At 39.5% G+C, this 24,803-nt stretch overlaps 1 protein-coding gene across 2 annotated transcripts; it reads left to right on the forward strand.

Moving 5' to 3' along the window:
• Positions 1-8,850: 8,850 nt before the first annotated feature.
• Positions 8,851-19,701, forward strand: LOC106836032 (olfactory receptor 8B8). 2 transcript variants are annotated; one of them, XM_070491488.1, is made up of 2 exons: positions 8,851-8,869; positions 18,776-19,701. In XM_070491488.1, exons 1-2 carry the CDS (start codon positions 8,851-8,853, stop codon positions 19,699-19,701), a joined length of 945 nt encoding a protein of 314 aa, XP_070347589.1. The 2 variants fall into 2 exon arrangements, with proteins under 2 accessions (XP_070347589.1, XP_014704127.1); XM_014848641.1 differs by lacking the exon at positions 8,851-8,869 and having other exon boundaries at positions 18,769-19,701.
• Positions 19,702-24,803: the final 5,102 nt, after the last annotated feature.

Raw genomic sequence — 24,803 nt, forward strand, 5'->3', positions numbered from 1 at the left:
CAGACTTAAGCTCTCTCTTCCAGTCAACTTTGTCCATATTAAAAATTGATCTTTTGGTCTCCTCCATCTGGCTCCTATGTCTTATTTCTCCACTAGATCTCTCCTCAGAGTGCTGAATGGAGATTGATTAATTATCACCTTTAACCTTTTCCCTCCCAGAAATATCCCATCTACCCTTTCATGTAGCCAGTGATTCATCCCCTAGTATCATTTCCTTTATCTAAAGTTGTAGGGCTTTCCTGGGACTCCAGTCTTTGTTTTTGCTGATCTTTCTGCCTGGAATGACCTGCCCTCTCCTCTGCTGGTCAGCTTCTACTATCATTCAAGACTCATAGCAATTAGTTCCCAGTGTATCATAAACCTCACCATGTATTTCGATAGTAACAATATTATTAATGAGACATGGTTTCTGAGTGAAAAATTATAGTAAAATAAATATGTGATCAATAATTTGTAATTAAAGCAAAGATATATCATATATAAAACCAATAATTATTTTATGATGTAAAATCAGGTCCTCAATTTTATAAAATGGACAATAAGCTATTTTGTGTATTGATTACATATGAACCACAATAGACATTAACATGTAAAATATTCCATGAAAAATAGACCTCTGTCATAGCATTGACCATTTAAAATCTAACAATATTCTGTCTCTTGAGCTGGGTACACATTGATTTGGATACCTGAGATTCCTGCACCTTGTGTATGTTATCCACAGAATGTGGAAATACGTGTGTTTACCATTGAAAAAAAAGAAAGAAAGAAATAGCCATTGTAAGATAAAAAGGCTTAAGAATTTCACAAAGGATTTTAGGTATGAGCATATGAAGAATAGCAGTCTCCAGAATCTCATCTTTTTGTTCAATTTTTTTTCTCCAAATACTATCAAAAAGTAGCCTGGAAGGGAACAAATTAATCTAAATAGAGCACAATTCTTTGTGGGAAGCAAGAAGAGGGTCTGTTATCCCAACATGATTGATGTTATCCCAATATGAGAGAGCTGCTCCACAGCCTGCATGCTCTCCTCTTCCCCACTCTCTATCTCAGTCCCTCTGATGAGGATTATTTTGGGCTGGTTACTTTTGAATGCTGCAGACAGGAAAGAGGTTCTGCAAAGTGGAATTTGCTTGCCCTTTGATGAGAGGCATTTGCATTTGTGAAGGAAGTCTCCATCTGTAGGGGTGTCTCCCTCTCTGTACCAGGAAAAAGGGGGGATGACCTTATCTCTAAAAACTCTTAACAGGGAAGCATAGGACATCCTGACTTAATTCAATCTGATTCTTATCTAAAGTTATAAGACCACCCAATAACCAGACCCCACCTGCACTGATATCACTTAACGACTTTTTTTACACATTCTTTCCTTTGTCTTGTAAAGAGATAACTCATACACCTATGCCTTATAAATTTAGCCCTAACCCTCAACACATAGCAGCTGTTCCTGCCCCTGGGTCCTGTCCCCATACCTACAGCTCTTTACTGTCCGTGGGTCCTGTCCCCATGCTATTCCATACTATTCTCTAAATAAAAGAGCACTACTGCCAGACCTTGAGAGTCCAAGAAATCTTTCTTTGGACTCCTCGGCTCGCCAAGCGTGCATCGCTTCGACCTGGCTAAGTGCCAGTAGAACTAGTCAGGGTTCTTAGGTGCAAACAACTGTATCTGACTCTGGTTAACTTCAGGGAGTTTATTGGAAAGAGCCAAGTTTGGGAACCAGGCAGGGTCAGGAGAAGGAAGGCAGCTGGAAACTCAGTCAAATCACACTGCAGAAACTGGTTGGGATTCCAACTGGCCCTACCGGTTTCTCTTCTGCAGGCAACTGAGTACTGCTGGTGGTACCTCTTAACATCGCCACCCACCAGAGCGGGGCCCTGGCAGGTGTCATCTCTGCTTTTGCCATTATGGACTCTAAATTGCTTCAGAAGCACAGTCCTGAGCAGGAGCATCTGAGAGCCTGTGGTTGGGTGAAGTGTTCTGTCGGGCTCTTTCCAAAGTGTGGAGATTCAGCTAAGACTCAACTAAGGGAAGAATCCACCAAATAAGACGATAGATATCGACACATCTTATCCTTCAAGTTTCTGCCTGAATTTCGTTCGCTTCCTGACTGAAGAAACTCAATCAGGTTTATCCTGTTATTAGATGCTTTCACTTTTTGAAACTTTTGGCTTGGGAATTTCAGGCCGTACATCTAGTGCAGATTCCAGCCCCAAACACACTCAAATGCAGGCTTGCAGTTAGGAATTCCCAGAGGAGATGGTTTGCATTATTTGCTTCATCCAGAGCCAGGGCTGAGAAGAGCCTGTATTCTGCCATGTCCCTATGTGGGGCCACTTTTTTCTACTCCACTCATTGGGAGTGAGGCCTGCTTTTGCCCAGACTTCACCTCCAGTCACTCACATATGAACACTCAGTCTTGGTAGGTTCCCCCAAGACACACAGCAGCCTTTACCTACTTCATATGGTTCCTGCCTTCTTGTCTCTTCTGCCCTCCCAGGAACTTCTTTACTTTGGCTGGCAGCTCAGTTATGCACCAAAATTATACTTTTTTTTAATGCAGCATTTTAATGCATGCTGAACTGGAAGGAATCTTTCTGAATTTCAAACTGCTATATGGCCAAAAATAGCTGCCTCTATACACATTTTTAGATTTTATAAATTAATGAATAAGTGAGTGATAGAGAATAAATGAGTCAAGGAATGAGTTTTATTTTATATTCTAGTGAACCAAGATTATTACTTTTGTCTCACATCTTTCCTTGGCTATCGCTTCACATTTGCTGAAATTCATAGGGGAATGATAAAATCATTGAGTAGAAGAGTCTTCATGGTAAAAGCGAATGCTGTTTTTCTAAAAGTAAACCTTAGAACATTCAAAATTGAAACTGGAAGGAGAGCAATTATTAGACCAAGTGACCCATTCTCTTTACTGGTGATTCTTCTTCCGCTTGCCCTTGCGTCTTCTGTCTGATGCCAACATCAGTAAGATGGCATGCAACAGCACGTAGGCCTCAGAGGGGTGTTGCTCCCCCTCAGCACTGTAAAAGTGACTGTGTATGCAAGACCATAGACTTTCAAATGAGATTTCTAAAATGACTGCCCTGAAGGCTAGGGAGTACCTGGGTGGTGTGTACATAGATGTACATGAGGGGATTCAGGGCAGGCCACCCCAAGATGCACCACTCTGGTATGCAGATTATTTCGAGCTGAAGACAATAAAGGCTCAGAAGACTCAGCAAGAACATTCGACCTTCTCCGCTAAACTGCCTAAAAGAATATAGAAGGCCTGTTTCAGGAAGCAGGTCATACCAAATGATAGCTACAGTGTGATGTAAAGTAGGTGTGACAGAAAGATACCAGCAAGCCAATTTTTGGCCCAGCAAAACCTGTTTAACAAACATTTGTATTCATCTCCATGTAAAGTGTCTTCTTCCCCTCTGAAATCCCAAATCATTACCCCCGACATCCTCCTTGTCTGTAGTTGAAGATATCTAAACAGGAAGCCTCGGCCAGATGGCTGAGTTACTCAGTTTCTCCTGAGTTTCTCCCATGTACACATGCTATTAAACTTTGTTTGATTTTCTCCTGCTAACCCGCCTTTTTAATTATTTGACCAGCCATAAGAACCTTAAGAAAAAGCATTGGGGGGGAATTCTCCCACTTCCCCAACATATACATATGTGAAAACTCAGTGACACTTAAGATTCTTGCCCTTTTTGTTTGCATATTATATCTCAATAAAAAATAAATAAAAATGAATATACATATATGTACAAACACACACACTTGTTTTTTTGTTGAGCCAGAAAATAAAGGCTAGATAAAATAAAACACAGAATGTTTGTGGAAACCGTGTCTTATGGGTGTTGTTGTTACTCATCTTTAGTATGTGTCCCACAGGGGTTACTCTCATCCAAGCTCCTGTGGAAGAAGCCATTTTTTACCCTCAGTATGTAGACTCTTACTCGGATATGTTTAGGTCTCAGTGTCCACATATAGCTGGAAACTGACTTCTCTCTCCTCAATCTACGTAGGGCAATCTTTCTCAATGTTGGCTTTTGTTTGAGGATCTACTTCTCCTTTGGGAGACTGACGCTGCCAATGCCTTTAACTTGCAGAAGAAATCTTACTACCTAGCAGAGTCCATCTTTGTTCTTATAGTAAATGAAGGAGTTAGAGTTTGAACCAACTTTGACTGGCCATAAATCCCATATACTTTGCACTAAATGATATTGCTGTATGGTTTTAATTTCTGAGAATAAAAGAATGAATGCTTATATGGAACCCACCTAACGTTTAACCACAAGTTTCTAATCAGAGTTATGACACAAAGGTTTGGTTATATTGCAGCACAGTGCATTGGTAAAAGCATAATCTTTTGGGATATGGTAGGCATGAGTTTGTAGCTCTGCTGGGTGTTTTACTAACCATGTGAATTTGAGCTGATTATTACATTTTGTTAAACCCAGTTTAGTTGCCTGTAAAATAGAAATAATACTAGTCTCATATGGTTGCTATTAAGATTAACATATGTAATTTATATAAAGCACTTTGCATAGCACCAGAAATTTCCTCTTTTCTCCTAATTTTCTTTCTTTCCAGAGGAAATATGAGGTTTCACATTCTACATACAATTTAGTGAAAGCCTTTTTGAAAATCTATATGATGAGTAAGGACCAAAAAGGGACCCACTTTCTGAGCTGTACAACGATGAAATAGGGTTCTACTACCTGACTTAACAAATAAGGTAAATGAAGCTTACAGACTTTAAGTAACTTGCTACTTATAGCTAATATGCCAGACAAATTTTTGAAATATTATTTCACGTTTTTCTTTCTTATTTTTTCTCCAATCTCACAGGTACAGTTTTGCAATTTTTTTGCCCTTCCCCACCCAGCCTGGCAGAAGTCTTAAAGTTTACTCTTTGGAGAGTTTGAACCAGGGGGACCTTGGAGTCTGTACACTGGGAACAGCTCTGCTCAAGGACATTGAACTGAAAAGACAGGGATTTCATGAAATTCCTGGAGTTAATCTCTGAACTCTCTGAATGTGGGCAGCATCACTCTTAAGGCCACTCTCCCCTCCACCTCTTAAATTAAGAGATTGGGATATCCTTTCTGGTGAAACTGACCAACGTATGAGGAAAAACCTATGGTTATGGTTCCTCCAATAACACAGCCCACGTAAACTGCTCAAGAGTGAAGTCCTCCAGTTTTCAAGTGTGCCTCAAGCCCATTGAGTATCCTATCAACTTAGGATACTCTTAGTTTCAAGATAACAGCCAAGGACCGCTGAGCATTTGAAGAAGAATTACAACATGAACAAAAGAAACTCAAATGAAACAGAGAATGTTATGTTGCACCTGTCTTACATGGCAGAAGACATCTAGAGGCAGATAGACAGAGAGGCACACTGTCTATCTAATGCAGGGAAATAGGACTTGTCATCTTGTATTGGCCAGTCTCATCATTTTTGTGGTGAGCTGACCACAAGGCACCCTGCTGGCTACAGAAGTTACTGGGAAAGAAACCCTGATAGGAAGCCCTGGAACAGGAATACTCTTTTCAGGCAGCCCTCTGCTGGAGTGGAGAATGAGAATTGGAACACAATCCACCAGGAATTTTCTGGAGGCAACTTCTCTTCTTTCCAAATTTTTGCATTTGGCAGGCACTGTCCATCTCCAGTGAACAAGTTTTCTGGTTGGGCCTTGCTGTGTCATGGTAGGAAAGGGGAGTGCATTAATTCTTCTGTTTGCCCCAGGCTAGCTAAATGCACTGACTCAGGCTTCTGGTCTGGGAGTTCTCTTTCCAAATGGTTGCTAGACCTAGGCAGGGCATCAGCAGACTATGTCTGCTAACCTGCATTTTGGCACAAGCACCCCAGCAGTGTGATGTTGATATCTGCTTCCTGGGATGGGTGACATCTTTTAGAGGATTTACTGGCTCAATTTTGAGCTTAGATACAGAGGAGTGATATAGGTTAGGAATGGTCTTGGAGGAAAAATGTGAATGCAGTGGGAAAGCTTTTGGCTTTGGTTTTCCCGTTATCATTCCCCAGAATATTAGAGAAACTGATGTTTTCCCCCATTTTATGGTGAAGAAACAGGAAAATAGCATGACAAGAAAAAGGAAGGTCAGGTGTCCCAGTTCCCAGCTGTTCCACATTCTCTTTAACAGGGATTGTGGAGTGACTGAATAAATTGAAAGCCCAAAACAGTACATATAATAATGGTTTGGATAGAGTTCATAGGAGATGGAAAGGAAAGTACTGAAGAAGTAAAAGCAACATTTATCCAGCACATACTATACGTTAGGCAGTGTTAGGTACTAATAATATCTAACCAACAGCTTTGTAAGTGGGGAGTGAAAGGTAGCTCAGAGGTAATACTTGTGTTTCCTAAAATGTTTTGAGGCTCTAAAAGGATTATTGTGCCCCAAATGCCAGACCTACATGATTAGATATATTATTTCTCAAGGTAATAAAAACTAACCTGAAGGTAAAATAGCTGGTTTCTAGGTTTTTGATTTAAAAATTATGGAGACGATAATGTTTGAAGTGATGTTAACAATTATGAAGATGATATAATAACTTCCTTACCTTTTTGCCTTTTCTTCTTTGGCCTCCCAAGTGCATGCTTCATACAAGTGTCTTTCAAACTGTGGCTTGTGATTCAAAAGTGGACCATGGCAACAACTCACTACAGTGGAACTCTTGGGAAAATGCCAGGAACACCATTAATAGCTGGAAGCCTGCAGCTATGAACTTGAACGTCAGATCCGAGGGACACACCAGCGTAGTCCCTTGAGGTGGGCCCCTGGTGGTGAGGCAATGGGGTACCTGTGAGCATGTGCTCTGAAATTGTGTGTGTCAGTGACAGGATATTGCTGAGTGTGCGCAAGCAGAGCTATCAGGATGGAATCCCAGGATGGGCAGAATGAGGACATGATGGTTTTAGGCAGCTGGCTCTGAGCAGAGTGTCTACAGTTCCAGTTAGGAGTATCTGTGCTGGGAGTAGGAGATGAGTCTTTAAATAACATACAAGACTATGGGCCATGACACTAGCAATTATAGGGAGGCTTGATCTTGAGTAGGTTGTTGCTGGGGGAGGATGCAGAGATTGGGACTTTGGTTGGGATGGGTGCCAGGCTGCCCTCTCTGAGTAGGTGGGGCCCTGTGGTTTTATGCTGCTCTCTCATTAATGAGGTATGTAGGGAGAGGGAGTGCTGTGGGGCCAGGCCACCCATTTAATTGGTGTGGAGTTTGGTTTGATTTTTTAAAAAATGCACAGAAGGCCTTCATTTTATTGTTTGGGTTGGGTTAGGAGATCCAAAACTCAGCTAGGATTGCCTTCCCTTGTAGTACACTTTGTCCCAGGGACATTTGGCTCTGGGCCCTGATTCATTCCCCAACACTGCCCTGCATTTGGTGCATAGTTTATATCCCTGACTCTGGTCTTTTTCCAAAATATTTTAACCTCACTGTTAGAATTTCCTTTTAGACCCAAAGGTCTTCAGGAAATGTTAGGGAATGAATGGTAGGATAGAATATTAGAAAGATAAAGAACTTTGAAATTTGGAGGCAAAAGAACCCCACTGGGGTTACAGAGGTTATATATGCCTTCGTTTTCTTTTCTGTAAAATAGGGAAATAATATATTCTCCCAGAATTGCAAGGAGTGATTAAAATATAGTGTAAAGTGGGTTTTAAACTATACAGAGCAGTGTAAGTGTCAGCTCTTGCTTTAAGTGTGGGTTTTGAACTTACTGAGGCAGAGTGATAGGAAAGGTAGAAGTATTAGAAATACATCCTCAGGGGCATAAAGATCCTGATTATTATTAAGGTTGTATCCTTTCCTTGGTCATACATAAGACAGAAGAGAGGGATTCGGGAGCAGATAGTAGAAGGGGATCTGAGGAAGCTATTTTTTAGGAGGTATTAAAATGTGAAGTGCATGTTTATAGCAAAACTATTAGGCCAATATACAGAGAGATTACAAGCTCAGAGAAAATGAATTATCAATGGTGAAGAATTTGGTCACTAGATTAAGACAATTCAGATTTGCTTCCAGGTCTGTCACTTCTGCCAATTCTAGAAAATTACTGACTTCCGTAAATTTCTGTTTCTTCATTTGTAAAATTAGTGAAATAACATAATCTATTTCATTAAGAATCAAATGAGAGGCCATTTAAATGCTTAGTACAATGTCTAGCTTATATTAAGTGCCCAAGAAATGTTAACTACTCGTATTATTGCTATTAATTTGAAAAAGCTCACCTCTTAAATATTTACTTGTTATTAGCACATATCAGAATTATATTTATTTTGTTAGTGAGGCAACCAGCAGGAAGACAAAGAAGCTGGTGCTAAGAGCATTTGCAGTATAGGCACACACACACACAAATACAAGCATATGATTTTATATAGGTACATAAAAAATCAAACATATACATGTAGATAATTAGGAAAAAGATGCTGAAATAAGATAGCCATGTTAAATATATGACTGATTAATGTCTTACAGGGCAATAAAACCACATTCCCTTTAGAGTTAACTCCTTTATTGAACCATAATGACATCAATTTATGCAAAACTCTCACCTTTATAAGGCTTTATAAGGCTTTAGAAATCTCTGCCCCTTTATCAGTTGCGAATTGTTAGAGAAATACACTGTGATAGTCTCCAAGAGTATCAGATTAGGATCAAGCAGGTATTTTGGAAAATGCTGTTGCTCAATATCAAATAATTAATCAATCATCTATTTACATTTTTCCATGTTTGGGATAAATTTTTCTTTAACTTTATTAAAGGAATTTTTGGAAGGGACAATCTAGAAGATATTGAGCAGAAATGAGACAATTTATTATAGGTGCTCCTCCTCTCTATCAAACCAACCAGGATCTTCTTGATTTCAGATATCAAGAAGGTGAGAGGAAAGGGGGCCCAAGGTCTGGAGATTTGACTGCCTATGATGGTGATTCTCAGTCTTGGTCGCACGTTGGAATCTTCTGAGGAGCTTTAAAAAAGTACTGCTGCTGCCAGGGCCTCATCTCAAAACTTCTGCTTTATTGGTTTGTAGTGTGGCCTAGGAATGAGAATTTAGGAGCTTTGGGTAATTCTTCTGTGCAGCCAAAGTTGAGAACTTTTGGGCTACAACTTTTTCAAATACTCTAAAAGACTATTTCATTAGTTGAACTTGCTGATGTAGTTTACTTCACTTCAGAAATCAAATCTTCCTTTTCATCTGGGCAATCATCAAATGTATGCCAGGGTATGAGAAAATAGGCTACATAATCCCAAATCCTGGTAATGGCACTGTGGAGTGGCTGAGAGAGCCTGGCATTAGGATTTGGACTAGCCTTTGAATCTCAGTTTTATCTTTTGCAAAATGACAAATCAATTTCTTTATCGATAAAATGAAGAAAGAATCAAATAAATTCAAGTTGTTTTAAGGCATATATAGGAAAATATGTATGGAAGTATTTTTCATATTTTAATATGCTGTTCAAATGTAGACTTTCATCCAGGCATTTGGATTTATCTTTAATTTTTTCCAGGGCTTGAACCTTTTTGTCCAACACAGCAGGGGCCTCTGCAAATTTGGGAGGAGGTTATCAACAAGTGAAACAGGGGGCACGAATTTGGATGAAAGCATTGTTTGTTGACACCTGGGTCCCATTTTAGGAAGGATCTAAAAGTATCAGCTTTAATGGAGTAAAAGCAGTCAAATACTAAGAGGATAATAAAAAAAAAACTTTCTTGTTTTAGATGTCACATGTGTAATATCTGTACTGTGGCCAGCCTGTCTTTGAGACAAATTTTCAAAAAAGCTGCACTACTTTAATCATCTCCTATTCACACCATTAGTGAGGGAAGGATCCTCACCCTATGATTATGGGGACGGCTGAATATACAACATCTAGCATTGGGCAGATGAGTTAACAAAAGTTTACTAGTTATGGGACTAATATACTCACAACCCTGTGAGGAGGACACGCACATCATGCAGATCCACAAAGGTGTTGCACTCAAGAACAGAGTGAACAACCAGAGGCTGTGGGAAGCGGACTTTCTAGTATTAAAAGGATGAGGTTCCCCCTAGTTCCCATGGGAGAAGATAATTGGCTTGTCTGAATAATTCTTCAGGCTAGCAGGGCACTGAAACTCTAAGGTACTCAGGGATAAGCAGAGACTGTGCCTGGACCCCAAGACAAGGAGGGTTGTTTGGCTAGGAGACCTCATCAGTGGAACCAGAGTCGGGAGGGGAACTTACGGTTAGGGCATTCTAGACCATCCTGGTTTCTCCCAGATGTTGAGGCAACACATAAAGTTGGACCTTAATTTTAGGCCTTTTATCTCATGCGCACATTCACAAAAAATTACATGTTCACATGTGCATTAATGCAAAGTTATGCATATATATGTGGGTACATTATATATATTAAGAATGAAAGTTAAAAGATCAAAAAGAAAAAGGTGAAGCTCTCTTAGTATCCATGCCAAATAGCTAGTTTTGCTTTGTATATAGTAACAAACTAACTAATGAGTGACAGGCTTTTGAATCATAGTTGAGAAGTTAAGTTTCAATAAGGCTCAGTAATCAATAGCTATGATTTGGGACTGAATGGGGAGGTCATAAAAGAATAAGAAGATTGTGTCAATTTTGGTTGGTGATTTTGTATTTTGCCTTCATTAAAAAGCATACAAGAAGGAGGACATTTTAGGGAAAAGATAAATTTATTTCACATGGCTGAGTTTTAGTTGTCTGTGAGATATTCAGGTGGGGATGTCTGATAGTCTGTTGACAGTACAGGACATAACTGAGCTGGACACATACATTTGTCAGCTATCAATTATATAGCAGGGTTAATCTTAGCCAGTGTGGATTGACCACATGTTTATCTCTAGAACTGCCTGAGGCATGGTACAGACCATTGGCCAATGGTGTGAAGTATATTTACTAAAGATAAATGGTGTTTTATAACCATGCATCCCTGAGCTGTTTGGGGGCAGAATGTACCAGCTTGCCAAAATTGTCTGGTAATAATAATTAAACTACAATAATTCAACAATAATAATAACAATAAAAAAATTGCACCTGGTTTCAGCAGAGCCTGGGGGCTTTCAATGGTTCAGGCTGGTCACATAGGTGGACCATGCCTACAAGACCTACTCATTATAAGATTATCAGACTTTGGATTCGTTGGTACCAACAAACTTCCCAGGTATGTTGGTGGTGGTCCAAGACCTGGAGACAAAGGGCATCTTGTGCAACCCAGTGGTGGGAGAAATATCTGGATCCCTTTCATTGCCTACCCTCCTCCTGCAGTTGCTATATCCTTTACTTGTGATAAAGCTGTCTGTGAGTATAAAAGGTTTGAGTCTTCTGAATCCTATCAGCAACTGAATACTTAAAGCAATTATGAATAATTAACACATCAGTAGATGATACTTAAACCATAGGAGTGGCTGGATTAGTCTGGGAAATTGTATGGGATGAGGAGATAAGAAAGGTAAGGTTGGAAATTTGAGGAACTTCAACATTTAATAATGGACAGAGAAGATGATATCTGTTGTACTGTACATAACATTATGAGGTAGATCAGGTAGGTTTTGATATTCCTGTTTACAGAAGAGGAATTCCCAGACTGGAAAACACTCTTACTTATCCAAGGCTACTCAACTAGATCTTTGGACTTCTAAACGTGATTCCTTCCACTACATCACATTGCTTCTTGATTAAAACTAGTCTTCAGGAAAGTTCCCTAGAGAAAGCTTTGGAAAGCACAAGTACAAAATTTTATAGGGGTTTTGTGGCTTTCTTGACAAGTAGAGATGTTAAAAAATAGCAGAGAGCCTTCACCATCCTGCAATCAAGATTTCTGAGACATCTCTGTCCAACAAGGAAAGTTTCTTGCTTTCTAAGAGATTAGTGAGTCTTCATTTTTAGGATTTATTTTTTTAAATCGGTTGAGACATCCCCACTAATGCCTAGAATAACTTTCCCTCCATCAAATTGCCTTTAAATAAGGCTATGTTATCTCCTTGCATTTTCTCCCTCTACCACAACCTTGGAACCATGGTTTGCCCTTAACCCACCTTGAAATCACATATTTTACATTGCCAGTGTTATGGTAATTATAGCACATATATCCCTGAGATAAATGTCACTTAAAAATGGATTTCTATTTTAAGAGCCCCAAACTGTGGGCTATGATGAAACTGAGCTCTGGGCAGCTCCTGACTTGGGAAGGCTTTGCAGTTCTTTCTGTCACTGAGTAACTTTCCTTTGCCAGTCCTCAAAATATTGGGAGGTTCCTTTTATTCTGTAAACATCTTGATCCTGGAGGTCACACCCAATAAGCACACATCATCTAGCATGACTGCCAGTTCAGTGTTAATATTAGCGTATTTAAAATGCCAAAAATACTTGCAGTAAAACCAGTTATGTGTAATTTATATTATTTATTTATCTTTTGGAAATGGGTTTACCACATAGCTATTTATAGGAAACTTCTAATGAATTACTTCAGTATTTGAAAAAATAAATGTATCCCTGAATTTCTCAATTTTTACATTTGGGCTTTTATTGAACCATACTTATATTTCTTTCTATTGAACTTAGTAAATATTAATGGGCAACATGTGTGTTCGCCATTGTCTTCAATATTGGGTGTATAAGTTAAACAACATATGATCTTGCCTTGAGTTGCTTATAATATAGTTGGGGATGAGAAAATTCACTCTTGAAACTGAATGTAAAGTAAAAGGCAGAATTGGACCAAGTGGATAAAAAGAGATGTGGAGGAATAAGTGTCCTGTGACACTTCATTAATTCAAAACTACTTATTAAAGATTATGATAGTTGATTCTCAAAACCATCCTATGCATTAGGTGTTAACATCTCTGCTTATAGATGGGGCCACTTTGGAGCAAATACTATAAACTTACTTGGCCAATGAGTTATGTGATTAGAACCCAGGTCATTTGGCTACAAAGCCTGCTCAGGGCCACCACACTTGCCTTCTCTGACACATTTCCTAAGAACTTCCTCTCCCCTTGCATTGAAAGATTCCATCCTTAACCCTTGACTTGAGGTTTCTGTAGTCGTCTCTATTTACATGATTCCCAGTTCATGTCTTGATGATCTCCTCCCATGCTCCTATCTCTCACTGACAGCGTGTTGACTGACCATCCCTCTTAGATGTATTTTCAGCACTTGACAGTCAGGTCTAAATTCTCTACATTTGGCCCCTTTCCTTCCCTTTTTCTCTGTCCTGGGATTGAAATTTTAGTCACCTTTGATACTGGATCTTTCCTCTCCATTCTTCCCCCACGATCATTAATCTAGCAAATCTTGTTTATTCCTTCATCACTACAAATACCTGGAGGCTTAAGGAGACCAGCATGTCATACCGAAGAGATAAGCATGTTTGATTCCTTTGATTAAGGAAATGTTCTTAATAAAGATAATAATAGGATTTTTAAAAAATTAACTGAATTAATGTGTGTAAAGCACTTCAAATAGTTCCTGACACATTTAAAAAGCATTTTAAAAATGTAAAATGTTAGCACTAGTATTAATAGTCTTGAATCCATTGGATGATATTTTTAAGCACGCCAAATCTGTACTTTCTGTAAATTATTAATTTTCTATAAATGACATAATGTATGTAAAACTACTAGCAGAGTGCTTGGTATGTAGCTTCAATACATGTTAATTACCCCCAATATAGACCTCCAAGGTCCCTTCTAATTCTAGGATTCTATGTTAAATATATATATGTTTTATATATAAATTTGTATGTTAAGGAGTTTAAAATGCTTAACAAAAGTAAATTGAGATTAAATATAATGCAGAACCATATAACTCCTGATATTTGCTTTCTCAGGAGCTAACTGAGGACATTTCAAATGAAGATCTTTCAGCCGCCATCTTTTCTCTTCTGTCAGGTTCTGTTCCTATTCGTATGAAACTGTAACTTGTGCTTGGCCTTCTCTGGTGTGTAGTGTTGGTCAATGCACTTGAGGCCAGCCTCACACCACCAGAAGTCTGAGGGTTAATGCATGTGCATGAGAGACATTGTATTGCATTTACACATATCACACATGGAATGCCACAAATAGACTGTAATAAAAAAAAGTGGAAAAATAGAAATAAATAAAATAAAGAAGAACTATATAGAGATTGAAGTTTTGGAAAGAGGGCAGTTCTGTAACAAAAGGAATACAGTTAAGAATAGTTCTTCCTACACTGCTTCCTGTTTGGGGCTTCATCTGCTCATTGGGGAACTTGACTTTAGCGAAGCCCCAGTTGAGAAGATTGTGAAGCACAGTTCCCATGGCAACAGGCTCTGAAGTGACATAGATCCAGAGGAACTTTTCTCAGTTGTTCTATCATCCAAATAAGAATCCTCTAAGGCTCCTAGAGAAAAGCCAACTTTTAATGAAGCTTGGGTCTTCTTTTCTTTCTGTGCCCCAAGGAGCCCCTCTCCCATGGGGCTCATTTCAGGTTTGTAATAATGATCTATTTTCTTTAATTGTGAGTTGACTATAGTAGGAATAAGAGCAGGGATTGAGATTTATTGTAATCACGAAGGCAGTGACAAATATCTAAGTGTAAGACTCATGCTTGAGGCCTCTTGTTATTGAGCAGTGATCAAAATATAATCCCCCATGTGTTGGAATGGTAAGCACTGGGTACGTGCAAATGTCACCCAACAGTCTTGCACAAAACACATACACATTCATACACAGGACTGATGTAGGGGTTATATAGTTAGCTTGCCAAGTGAAGGACAGGTAGCTGCCACCGTGCTTCTAATTATAAACTTACTACATGATGACTCCAGCTGCCCCATCCTGACCAAGATGTATGATTCATCAATTGAGTCCTGCTTGATAATTCCTAACTAGAGATCTGTTTTTTGGTTAAAGATTTTGTCTATATTAAAAAAAAAATGTCCTGGAAGAGGGAGTGGAATGTGGATGATTCCCAACAAGCTTTATTGGAATTTGGGCAATCTTTCCTGAGAACTGGTTTTGGCAGAGACTCAAAGGTAGAGCAAACATGAGGACTGTGAGCACTTGGGAAAGAATTTTTACTGAGACTAGAAACGGGTACAGAAAGAGAAGACTGGAGGCTGTAAAGGAAATCTCACTTGACTTTGTTATTAGGGCTTTGTGGAGTGGTAGAGTATGATTATTTGAAAAATAGGGCATTGGTGGTAGGACAGGAAGTAGGGACAAGGTGAAATAATCAAGGACCCTGGTCCTGTCTGTGGATGAAGTTATGATGGGGAGATGGGCTTTAGATAAAGTTTTGAAGAAAAAATATTATTTCAGAACTCTTCTCACTTCTATCAGCTCTCCTCTTCCATCCTATATTAGCCTCTCTCTTCCCCCCTTCAGGCTCATCTAGGTCTTAACAGGCTTTTTCTCTTTCTCATTTCCTCCCTAAATTATATATATTCTAGAGTTGCTTTATGTATATTTCCTAAAGCATTCATCAAGGCTCTACTAAGCGTCTCCCTCTTTGCTAGGCTCTTCTACTTTATGATTTAATTTAACCTTCACAATAACCTTGTGAATTGTTATCATTATCCCCATTTTGCAGATGAAGAGATTGAGAATCTGACATTAATAAATGTTTTGCGAACTGCTGCAAGTCAGGTTCTACATTTGGTTCTAAAGATATAAATGTGAATAAACCTAGTTCCTATTCGTCACAGTTCATGGAGGCACATGGATTATCACAAAGACAGTAGTAATATGTTATGAGAAGAGCTGCAGTAGATCTAAGGACAAGCTACTGTAGCATTTTTTGGCTAATCTCTATTGCAGTGGGAGCTGATAATGATTTGAGATCCTCCTCCTTCTGGCATTTGGCATTTTGACAGGGCATACTTATTGCACATGTACTGGTGCTCACTGTGGCTGAGCAGATTCCCAGAGACATTCCCCATGTGGTGGCAGAGACATCCTAGGGCAGAAATCAGGGCGTAAGTGATGCAGCTAAGGAACTGTGTTGTGTGCCAACTGCATGCAGCCAGCTGCTGTAGCAACAGTAGAAGCTGAAAAGATGGGCTGAGTAATATGCAATTAGGCAGAAAAGATGTCCAACACAGAAAGCTTGGTGATGGGACCTGAACTCAGGGCCTTGAAAAATGTTCAGAGTACAGGGTAGAGGACACCGCAGCTATAAGGCAAGGCTCACATTATATGATTTGTAATGTGTTAAAAGCTTAGAAAAACCTTTTGCTCCACTAACCTTTTACTTGTTCTGAAAGTCTCTCTCTTATCCCTTATTTCACTGCTGTGCTTTGAGTTAAGGCATCTTGTCTGAATGCAGATAAAACAGTGTCTGGAGGGACTGTTGTATCAAGTCATTGACACCCAGTAGCCCATTAGACTAGTTGATCCTCCTCAGTACATCTGATCATACCCTCCCCTGATTATGTCATTCTCCTATTAAAAATGTTCCATGGATTCACAGTGTACACATATTCCCTGTCATGACATCCAAGTCTCTCCCCTGTATGACCCTGGGGTGCTGCTTCAGGCCTGATGTCCAATTACACACTTTACTTATACTTAACATTTTAGCCAAACTAAAAACCAGGTGGGCTTCTTCTGGATAAGCTGGAGAACTTCTTCAACTAGAGAGGTTGGAGACCCATGTGTTATTTCAGACTACACCACCAACCAGCTCTGTGATCATTTGGGTCTCAATGTCCCTGTCTAGAAGACACAGGCTATGAAGATTAGATGAGTGAATCCTAAACCTGGCTAAATATCCAGATCATCAGGGAAGCTTTAGAAGAGAAAACAGATTATCAAGTCCCACTCCTGGAGATTCTGATTTATTGTGTCTGGATTGGAGCAGCAGGATATGTACTTTTAATAAGCATATAATTATCAAATTCAATTGTACAGTCAGGTTTGTGAATCACAGGATTAGATGATTATTAATATTGCTTCAAATCTATGAGGCCCCGCAAGTGTGAATTAGTTGTCACTGAGCTCAAGCAAGGCTCTGAGAGACTGGGACACAGAGGGATAACTTTTGTCATGAGTGAGGGGAGTTTGGAAAAGAGCAAAGCAAACAAAACAGAGAAACAAATGTTGGTGAGTCCAGTTGGGATAAAGGGAGATGATGTTACAAGGCCATCAGGGTCAGCATGAAGGTACTGGGAGCCCAAAAGAGAACTGTGAGGATGGAGGACATGGGCCATCACGAAGAATCCCAACAATTTAGCACTTTTGGAAAAAAAAAACTGTTCTTAACTGATGGAAATTGTTCTTTACTGTCAAGCTCAAATTCCAAGAGATGACTGGAGAGGTTTGTTCCTGCCTGGACTAGATTTTGTACAATTCCTGTGATAAACAGAAATGCAAGTGGTGTGTTGAATGCTGTCCTCTGAACTCACGTAGCATTTTATGTCTACATTTTCTGGATCTTATCACATTTTTTCACATATCTAGTTAGATGTATTCTATCTTATCTTTTCCAAGAGATTGTTAGAGCCTTGAAGACAAGAACCCTGCTTTATACATTTCTTTATCTCCCACAGAGAGATATTAAACACAATTACTAAGAACACTAGATTTGGAGTCAGATGGACCTAGATTTCATATGACTTTTGTACTTTAACATCTGGTGAATTAGTTCATCTACAAAATGAGAGTGATAAAACCCAGTTCATAGGATTTGGGGAAAAGTTAGAATGAAGTATTGTATGTAAAATGGTATTGGATCTTGGCATGCTGTGTCAGTATATAAGCACCAAGATGGGAAGAATGTTGGATATATATAGTAAGTACTCAATAAATTACTGTTTTTCCACAAATACTTGCTTTTACTGAGTAGATGTTAATTGAACAAATAAAAGTGTTTCTAAAAGCCAACTCAGATATTATCAAGGGTACTAGAAAATAGTCCTTCTTTTTAAACTAATTTCTAGGGCTGTGATCCCAGGGGAACCTCTGGCTTTTTACTTCTAATCAGGTCTCCAGATCTCTAAACCTAGAATAAAACTAAGTCTCCTGTCACCAGCTGGCACTTATTACAGGCAAGGATGCTGTCTCCCTTCTACAGGTTGGATAAAAGTCTTGGGGCAAAGCCTGGATCAGATAAATAGCGTTATTTAGCTCAGAAAGAATTCTAAGGCAGTCCAAGCTCTGATCCTCCAGACAGGATAGGAACTAAAGGGATCTATGCTTAGGATAAGAGTTAGATCGAAAAGTACAACACTGAAGCTCCAAGCTGAAGGAGGGTGAGTGACTGAATCTGAGCTGAACTTTTCTTAAGTCCCCAACCTCAGGTAGTAAAGACCTTGGGAAAGGCCACTTCACTTTTCTGCTCTGTCCATGTCGACCATGGAGGTAGACACTCCAGGCACAGTTGAGTTGGCTCCAACCTCTGAGAGGACTCTGCTCAGAGATTGACCCCAGTTATTGTAAACTTGAGCAGAAACTGGAGTTGTAAGGACATAATAAAGGGACCAAAGTAAAGATCCCCGAGACTCAGCTCATTGTTGGGGCCCTTCATCCTGGCAGCATCTACCCTTCTAATGGAGGCAGAGTCACTAGGTGGCTGTGAGAAAGGACCCATAGGCTTCAGGAAATGCCTTTCTGATGAAGTCTAAAATTTCTTTGCATGGGTCCAATTTACAAGAATGGGGTGGTGGCTGGGAGGGCAACAGTTGTCTCTCTCTCTCCCTCTAAGTGACTCCTTTCCCTCATTCCCACAGAATGCCTTAAGTGAGAATGGTAGCTGAGAATTCCTCCACCACAGAATTCATCCTTGCAGGCTTAACCAACCAACCGGAACTCCAGATCCCCCTCTTCTTCGTTTTTCTGGGTTTCTACGTGGTCACTATGGTGGGGAACCTGGGCTTGATAACACTGATTGAACTGAATTCTCACCTGCACACCCCCATGTACTTTTTTCTCTATAACTTGTCCTTCATAGATTTCTGCTATTCCACTGTAATCACACCCAAAATGCTGATGAGTTTTGTCTCAAAGAAGAACATCATCTCCTACGCAGGGTGTATGACTCAGCTCTTCTTCTTTCTTTTCTTTGTCATCTCTGAGTCCTTCATCCTGTCAGCAATGGCATATGACCGTTATGTTGCCATCTGTAACCCACTGGTGTACATGGCTGCCATGTCTCCCCAGGTCTGCTTACTTCTTTTATTAGGTGTCTATGTGATGGGGTTTGCTGGGGCCATGGCCCACACAGCATGCATGGTAAAACTGACTTTCTGTGCCAACAATCTGGTTGACCACTACATGTGTGACATCCTTCCCCTTCTTGAACGCTCTTGCACCAGTACCTATGTAAATGAGCTGGTAGTTTTTGTTGTTGTGGGCATTGATATTGGTGTGCCCACAGTTACCATCTTCATTTCTTATGCCCTCATCCTTTCCAGCATTCTCCATATTCGTTCCACTGAGGGCAGGTCCAAAGCTTTCAGCACCTGTAGCTCCCACATAATTGCAGTTTCTCTTTTCTTTGGGTCAGGGGCGTTCATGTACCTCAAACCATCTTCTCTTTTACCTATGAACCAGGGGAAAGTATCCTCTTTATTCTATACCATTGTGGTACCCATGCTCAACCCATTAATCTATAGTCTGAGGAATAAGGACGTCAAAGTTGCTCTGAAGAAAATCCTGAGCAAAAAATCATTCTCTTGAGAAAGGAGCAACACTTAGGAAAGGGACTTTTTTCCTTTCATACATGATTCAGGTTCCATTGGTTACATGGAGGAAATTTTAACTTTTTCTCAAACAAGTTTACCCTTCCCATTTTAAGTGTCCTTTAAGAAGATTCTTAAGACTGTAGGATACTCACATTTAGCGGACCTTAAGGATGATTTTATTCAGTTCTTTAACATCTCTGAGAATAGATATGGGCTTACGTCCCTTCCCCAAGGTAACCCAATTACTCAATAGCTGAACTGTGACTAGAACCCAGGCTCTTGATTTCTAATACTGGTTGCTTTCCATTATGGCTCACTTTCTTCCTCCCTCAGCCCCAGAAGATATAATTTAAAATGTGAGCTGGTCTGGGATGTTAAAATCTGATTCTGTCTACAGAAATTTAAGGGAACTTTGCAAGGGCTAATTTTAAATAGCACATTTTTGGAAGAAGGTAGGAGGTATAGGATTTTGTTGAGACCGTCTTGGCTAAATGACCAGACAAATTCTTGAAGAATTGTGTGGAGTGTGTGGGGGAAATGTGCTGGGACTCAGAGAGCAGCAAGCATGGTACCTCCTGAGATGGTGGTATGGAGCTTCGGAGACTTGGACTTTAAAGGATTTGGCAATGCTGGGTTGAAGACCTCATAGAAAAGGTCAAGGTTATGAAGGACAGAATTTGGGAATTATTTAACACAGAATCATTTCTCTGTTTTCAAATTGTGCTTTTCAAGCAAGAGTGGAGAAATCTGCAGCTCTGAGCGGTCAGCTAAGGATCTAGAGACTGTTTCAGAAACATAGAAAACATGTTACAAGCCAGTAATCGAGTTAGCACCACACAGCAGTCAGTCAGCAGAGGAAATGACCACTGACTGTTATGGCACTGCATGGGGCAGAGACGAGCTGGGATATTCTCTGTGTGCCTCTCCAGGTCAGACTTCTGCCCCTTTATACGTTACTCGAAGACCTGGAAGGCATTCCCTGATGGATCATGTCAATGTACTTCCTTGCTCTCTGGTTTCTGGTTAGGTTAGACCAATGGCAGCATTGGCAGAGGAAATCAGATGGCAGGAGGAGTGTGATATTGTGGTATTATTTCTCTGGCTTCCTTAATCCTGGGCTACAGTAGCAGCAACTTAATGTCTATTTCCTACATGGTTACAGTAACTGCTCCCTCCTTTTTCTCTTCATGCCAACAAGTGGTAATGTCTCCCTGCTATTGCTAACCTGGGGAGTGCTACCATCTTTTTGTGGTTTCTCTCAATCATCCTTTTGCCTACACCTATGCAAACAGTTTCCTTGTTATATTTTTCAATTACTTTGTTTTAGCAGATCATCTATATTCTACTGGGACCCTGAATGGCACACCTTCCAGCAAAGGTGGAAGGATTGTGTAGCTCAGGTTAGTAAATCCACAGCTTAATAGTACTGTATAAAGGGAGGTAGAGTTTCCTTTTGATTCAAAAGAAAACTTTAAATGGTAAAGATTTTTTGCAAAGCAACAAGTGAAATTCTATGAAGGTACTTTTGATTTATGAATTCTCTTTAGGAAAATTTTCTTCTATTTGGATAAATGAAGTTTGGATGGATATATAAAGTTTTGCCCCTTGGGATGATACAGATCACTAGGGATGAATACAAAAGGATGAGAATGGAATGAGAGTATTGTGTTTAGACAGCATAGAATAGACGACCAGCATGAAATTTGGGTTACTGGGGCAGCAGAGAGGAGAAGAGCAGCATAAAGATTCAGAAAGAGCAGGGACTAGGGAGTTGGAAGGTAGAATCTAATCTGAACCCTAGCTTCTGCTCAGTAGCTCTCTGACCTTAAGCAAGTTACTTGATGTCTCAGAGCACCAATGTCTTTAAAACTTTTTTTGCAGGATTATTAAGAGAATTAAATGCCAGGTACTCAGTAAATTTTTTTCTTCCATCCCTGCTAGATCCTCTTTTTCTTAGTATCAGCACTTCCACTAATTTCTTGCATGACCTCAGGACAATTGCTTCATCTTTCTGGGCTCATGCTTGCTCATATTAAAAATGATCATGCTATACTGAATTATTTCTACATTCCATTTGCAATATATATTCATTTGTGTTGGGGCTCAGTGCAGGCCACCCTGAAATATCTCACAATGGGTATTGATTATTTTGATTTAAAGTTACTTGAGAAAGAAAAAGGGCAGTCTGCCCCTCTTTTCTCTGCTCCCCTGAAAGCAGGAAGTAAATCTCTCATGTGAAAGGTGCCGTCTCTGCATCTTTATCACCAGAGCTGGGGAATTCCAGGCCAAGAAGCCTGCATAAACAAACCTTGTTAATTTACTATCTCAAGTTTAACTCTGTTTAAATTCCTCACTAGTAGGTATGTACCCCAAACCTAGGTCTCTTTATGCAGTCAATCCCTCACAAATCTGTTTCTTTATCCAGAAAATATGTATAGTGCCTGCTTTGTTCACCCTTTGAGCATTGTTCTCATGATTCTGCTGTGCATACATAATTAAATTGGGTTTTTCTCATGTTTATTTGTTCATGTGTCAATTTTATCATTAGTCCAGCCATAAGAACACAAGAAGGGTAGAAGGAGGAGGATTTTTCCCTCCCCGACATTTGTGTACTGACTGAGTGGTACATGTTTATGGTATTTAAAATGATTGCCAAAGAAAAGTCAGTGAAAGGAAGTCTCCCTTTATGCCAGTTTTCTGGTTCTCCTGTACCCTCTCCAGGGTCCATCACTGTTGCTTGTTAGTTGTATATTTTTAGAGTCTTTCTACAGATGGTGCCTGCACATTCATGCACACAATCTTGTCCTTGTTTTCAAAGTCTATGAGCAACTCATTTAAAATGTCTTTACTGAGGAAAACTAATTAGAAGAGGAGAGAATAAGGGGTTGTTACTGGGAAAGGCAAATGAATAAATAAGCAGAAAAGATGCATATGAAGAGTCATGGAGAGCAAAAAAGAGGGAGAGAGAAAGGCATTCTGTGAAAACACGGGAATGTCAACTCTGTTTATGAAAGTGTGTGCCCCAAGACACAGCTCATCACAAGAATTTGGTTTTTCTAATCTTTTGCTTCCACCTTGATTTTCACGCTTGCATAAAATTCTACCGTATGGATGTAATATACGTGATTAACAATTTTATACTGCTGTATATTATTTTTGTTTTTCCAAATTAGAAATAATGCTTGATTAACAGGTTCATTCAATAGTCTTTGTTTCCCCCCTAATTAGGATATATTTATAGACAGAATTCCTGAATTACACAGATTCTTGAATATTACTCCAAAATTCCTTCTTGAAAGTTTATCTCAAGTTACATACTCACTAGCAACAAAAACATACTCAGTTTATCTACTCTTGGCCAGATTCTGTGCTAGTAATGATATCACTCATGAAAAGTTACCTTTAATTTTGATAGTGGTAGTGTTTGTATTATCATCTCCTCCTTTCATATCTTTTTTTCTTTCTACTTCATAAACTACCTGTGGTATCTGTATGGATAAAGAAAAGAGGGAGAAAAAATGAAAATGTTTTCTTTTTCCTTTGTTTCCTTACATACTCCCTGTAGAGGAGGAAAAACAATTTTCTCTCTACCTTTCTGGGTTCTTGGCTGAGACCCCCTGCTGTAATAAAAGATTGATTAACAGGAGAAAAACAAAGAGAAGTTCAATAACATGCATAACCCCCACATAGAAGGGAGATATCCAGGGAAAATGAGTAACTCCTCAAAATGGCCTAAGCCACCACCTTAAATACCATCTCCAGAGAAAAACAAAAGAAGATGTGGTGGGGGGAGCCAGTTATGGGAGGTTACCACGCAAAGCACAGTAAAGGAGAGTTTGGTTGTTGTACAGATTTAAGTCATTGCCTTCTCCATTGATAAGAATTTCCAGAGATTTAGTCATCCCCTCTTCCTGGTACAGAGAGGGAGACATCCTTACAAATGGAGATTTCCCATATAAATATAAATTTTCCTCACAAAAGGGCAACTTCTACTCAGTTTTCAGAGCTTCTCCTCTGTCTGCTACTTCTTAAAAATAATCAGTTCAACATAATCCTTATGCCAAAGAGAAATATTTTGCCGTGGCAAATTCTGCTCCCCTTCATCCCTTGTTTCTTAAATGGCTTTTTCTTACCTTAATCACATTTCTGGTAATCTTTTTGATCCAAGGAAGGGAATATACTCTGGAGCCTTTGCCTTTATGATAATCTATTGTGAGGTGTTTTTCTGGAACATCTTTCTCCTACCTCTCTGTTGGTTTCAATGCCCCTGTTCTGTGTTCTTACAGCACAGGGCACTTAACCTATTAAGTGATGGTCAAAATGTAGGACCATTGCTTGCTTACTTTTCTGTATCCACCCCTACCACAAATTGAACTGTAAGTTTTGTGTGAGCAGTCCCTAATGCCTGTTTTGATACATCCACACATTTCACACAGTGCCTGGTACATGTAGAGTGGGAGTTTAGCAAATATTTATTGGGTGCAAGAATGGAGCATCTAGCAGTTTTAGCAGCTGGTTTACTAAAGGGACTTCCCTTTTCTCATTCTTCTGGCAACTCATTCTTCTCTTCTAGCATATTGATCAACATATGTTTGATCTCTAATATCCCATCACCCTGGTTATATTCTTGTGTATTAACTCATGATCCCCAACTTTAGGCACATGCTACCTAGTGGCAGTAGCAAAAATCAGACTATCTTAGATTCCTAAACCTCAACTTTCCACTCCTTTTAATGGTCAAATGTATAGTGTTATATAAAATGATTGACTTATGCAAACTCTAAGTCACTATCGAAGGAAGTTTTATAAAATACCAACAATTGTGCATTCATTTAGTACTCCCCATTTTAACTCACATCCCGGAGACAACATAGTGAAGAAACTTTGCACAATGAAAAAATGAATCATTCATGTATGAAGCTCCCATTTTCCTCAGAGCAACAGACTGTAAATCCAAATGATTGCGTTCAAAATATAAATGCACTTAGAAAAAAGTCATGGAGACCATAGACTGATTCTTCTTTGCTAACTTTGTAGGACACAGTACTGCTTTCTCAGAGCAAACCTTCCTTTTTCTTTACTCTCACAAATGAATAT

This window comes from Equus asinus, chromosome 20 (assembly GCF_041296235.1).
Source record: "Equus asinus isolate D_3611 breed Donkey chromosome 20, EquAss-T2T_v2, whole genome shotgun sequence".
Lineage (NCBI taxonomy): Eukaryota > Metazoa > Chordata > Mammalia > Perissodactyla > Equidae > Equus > Equus asinus.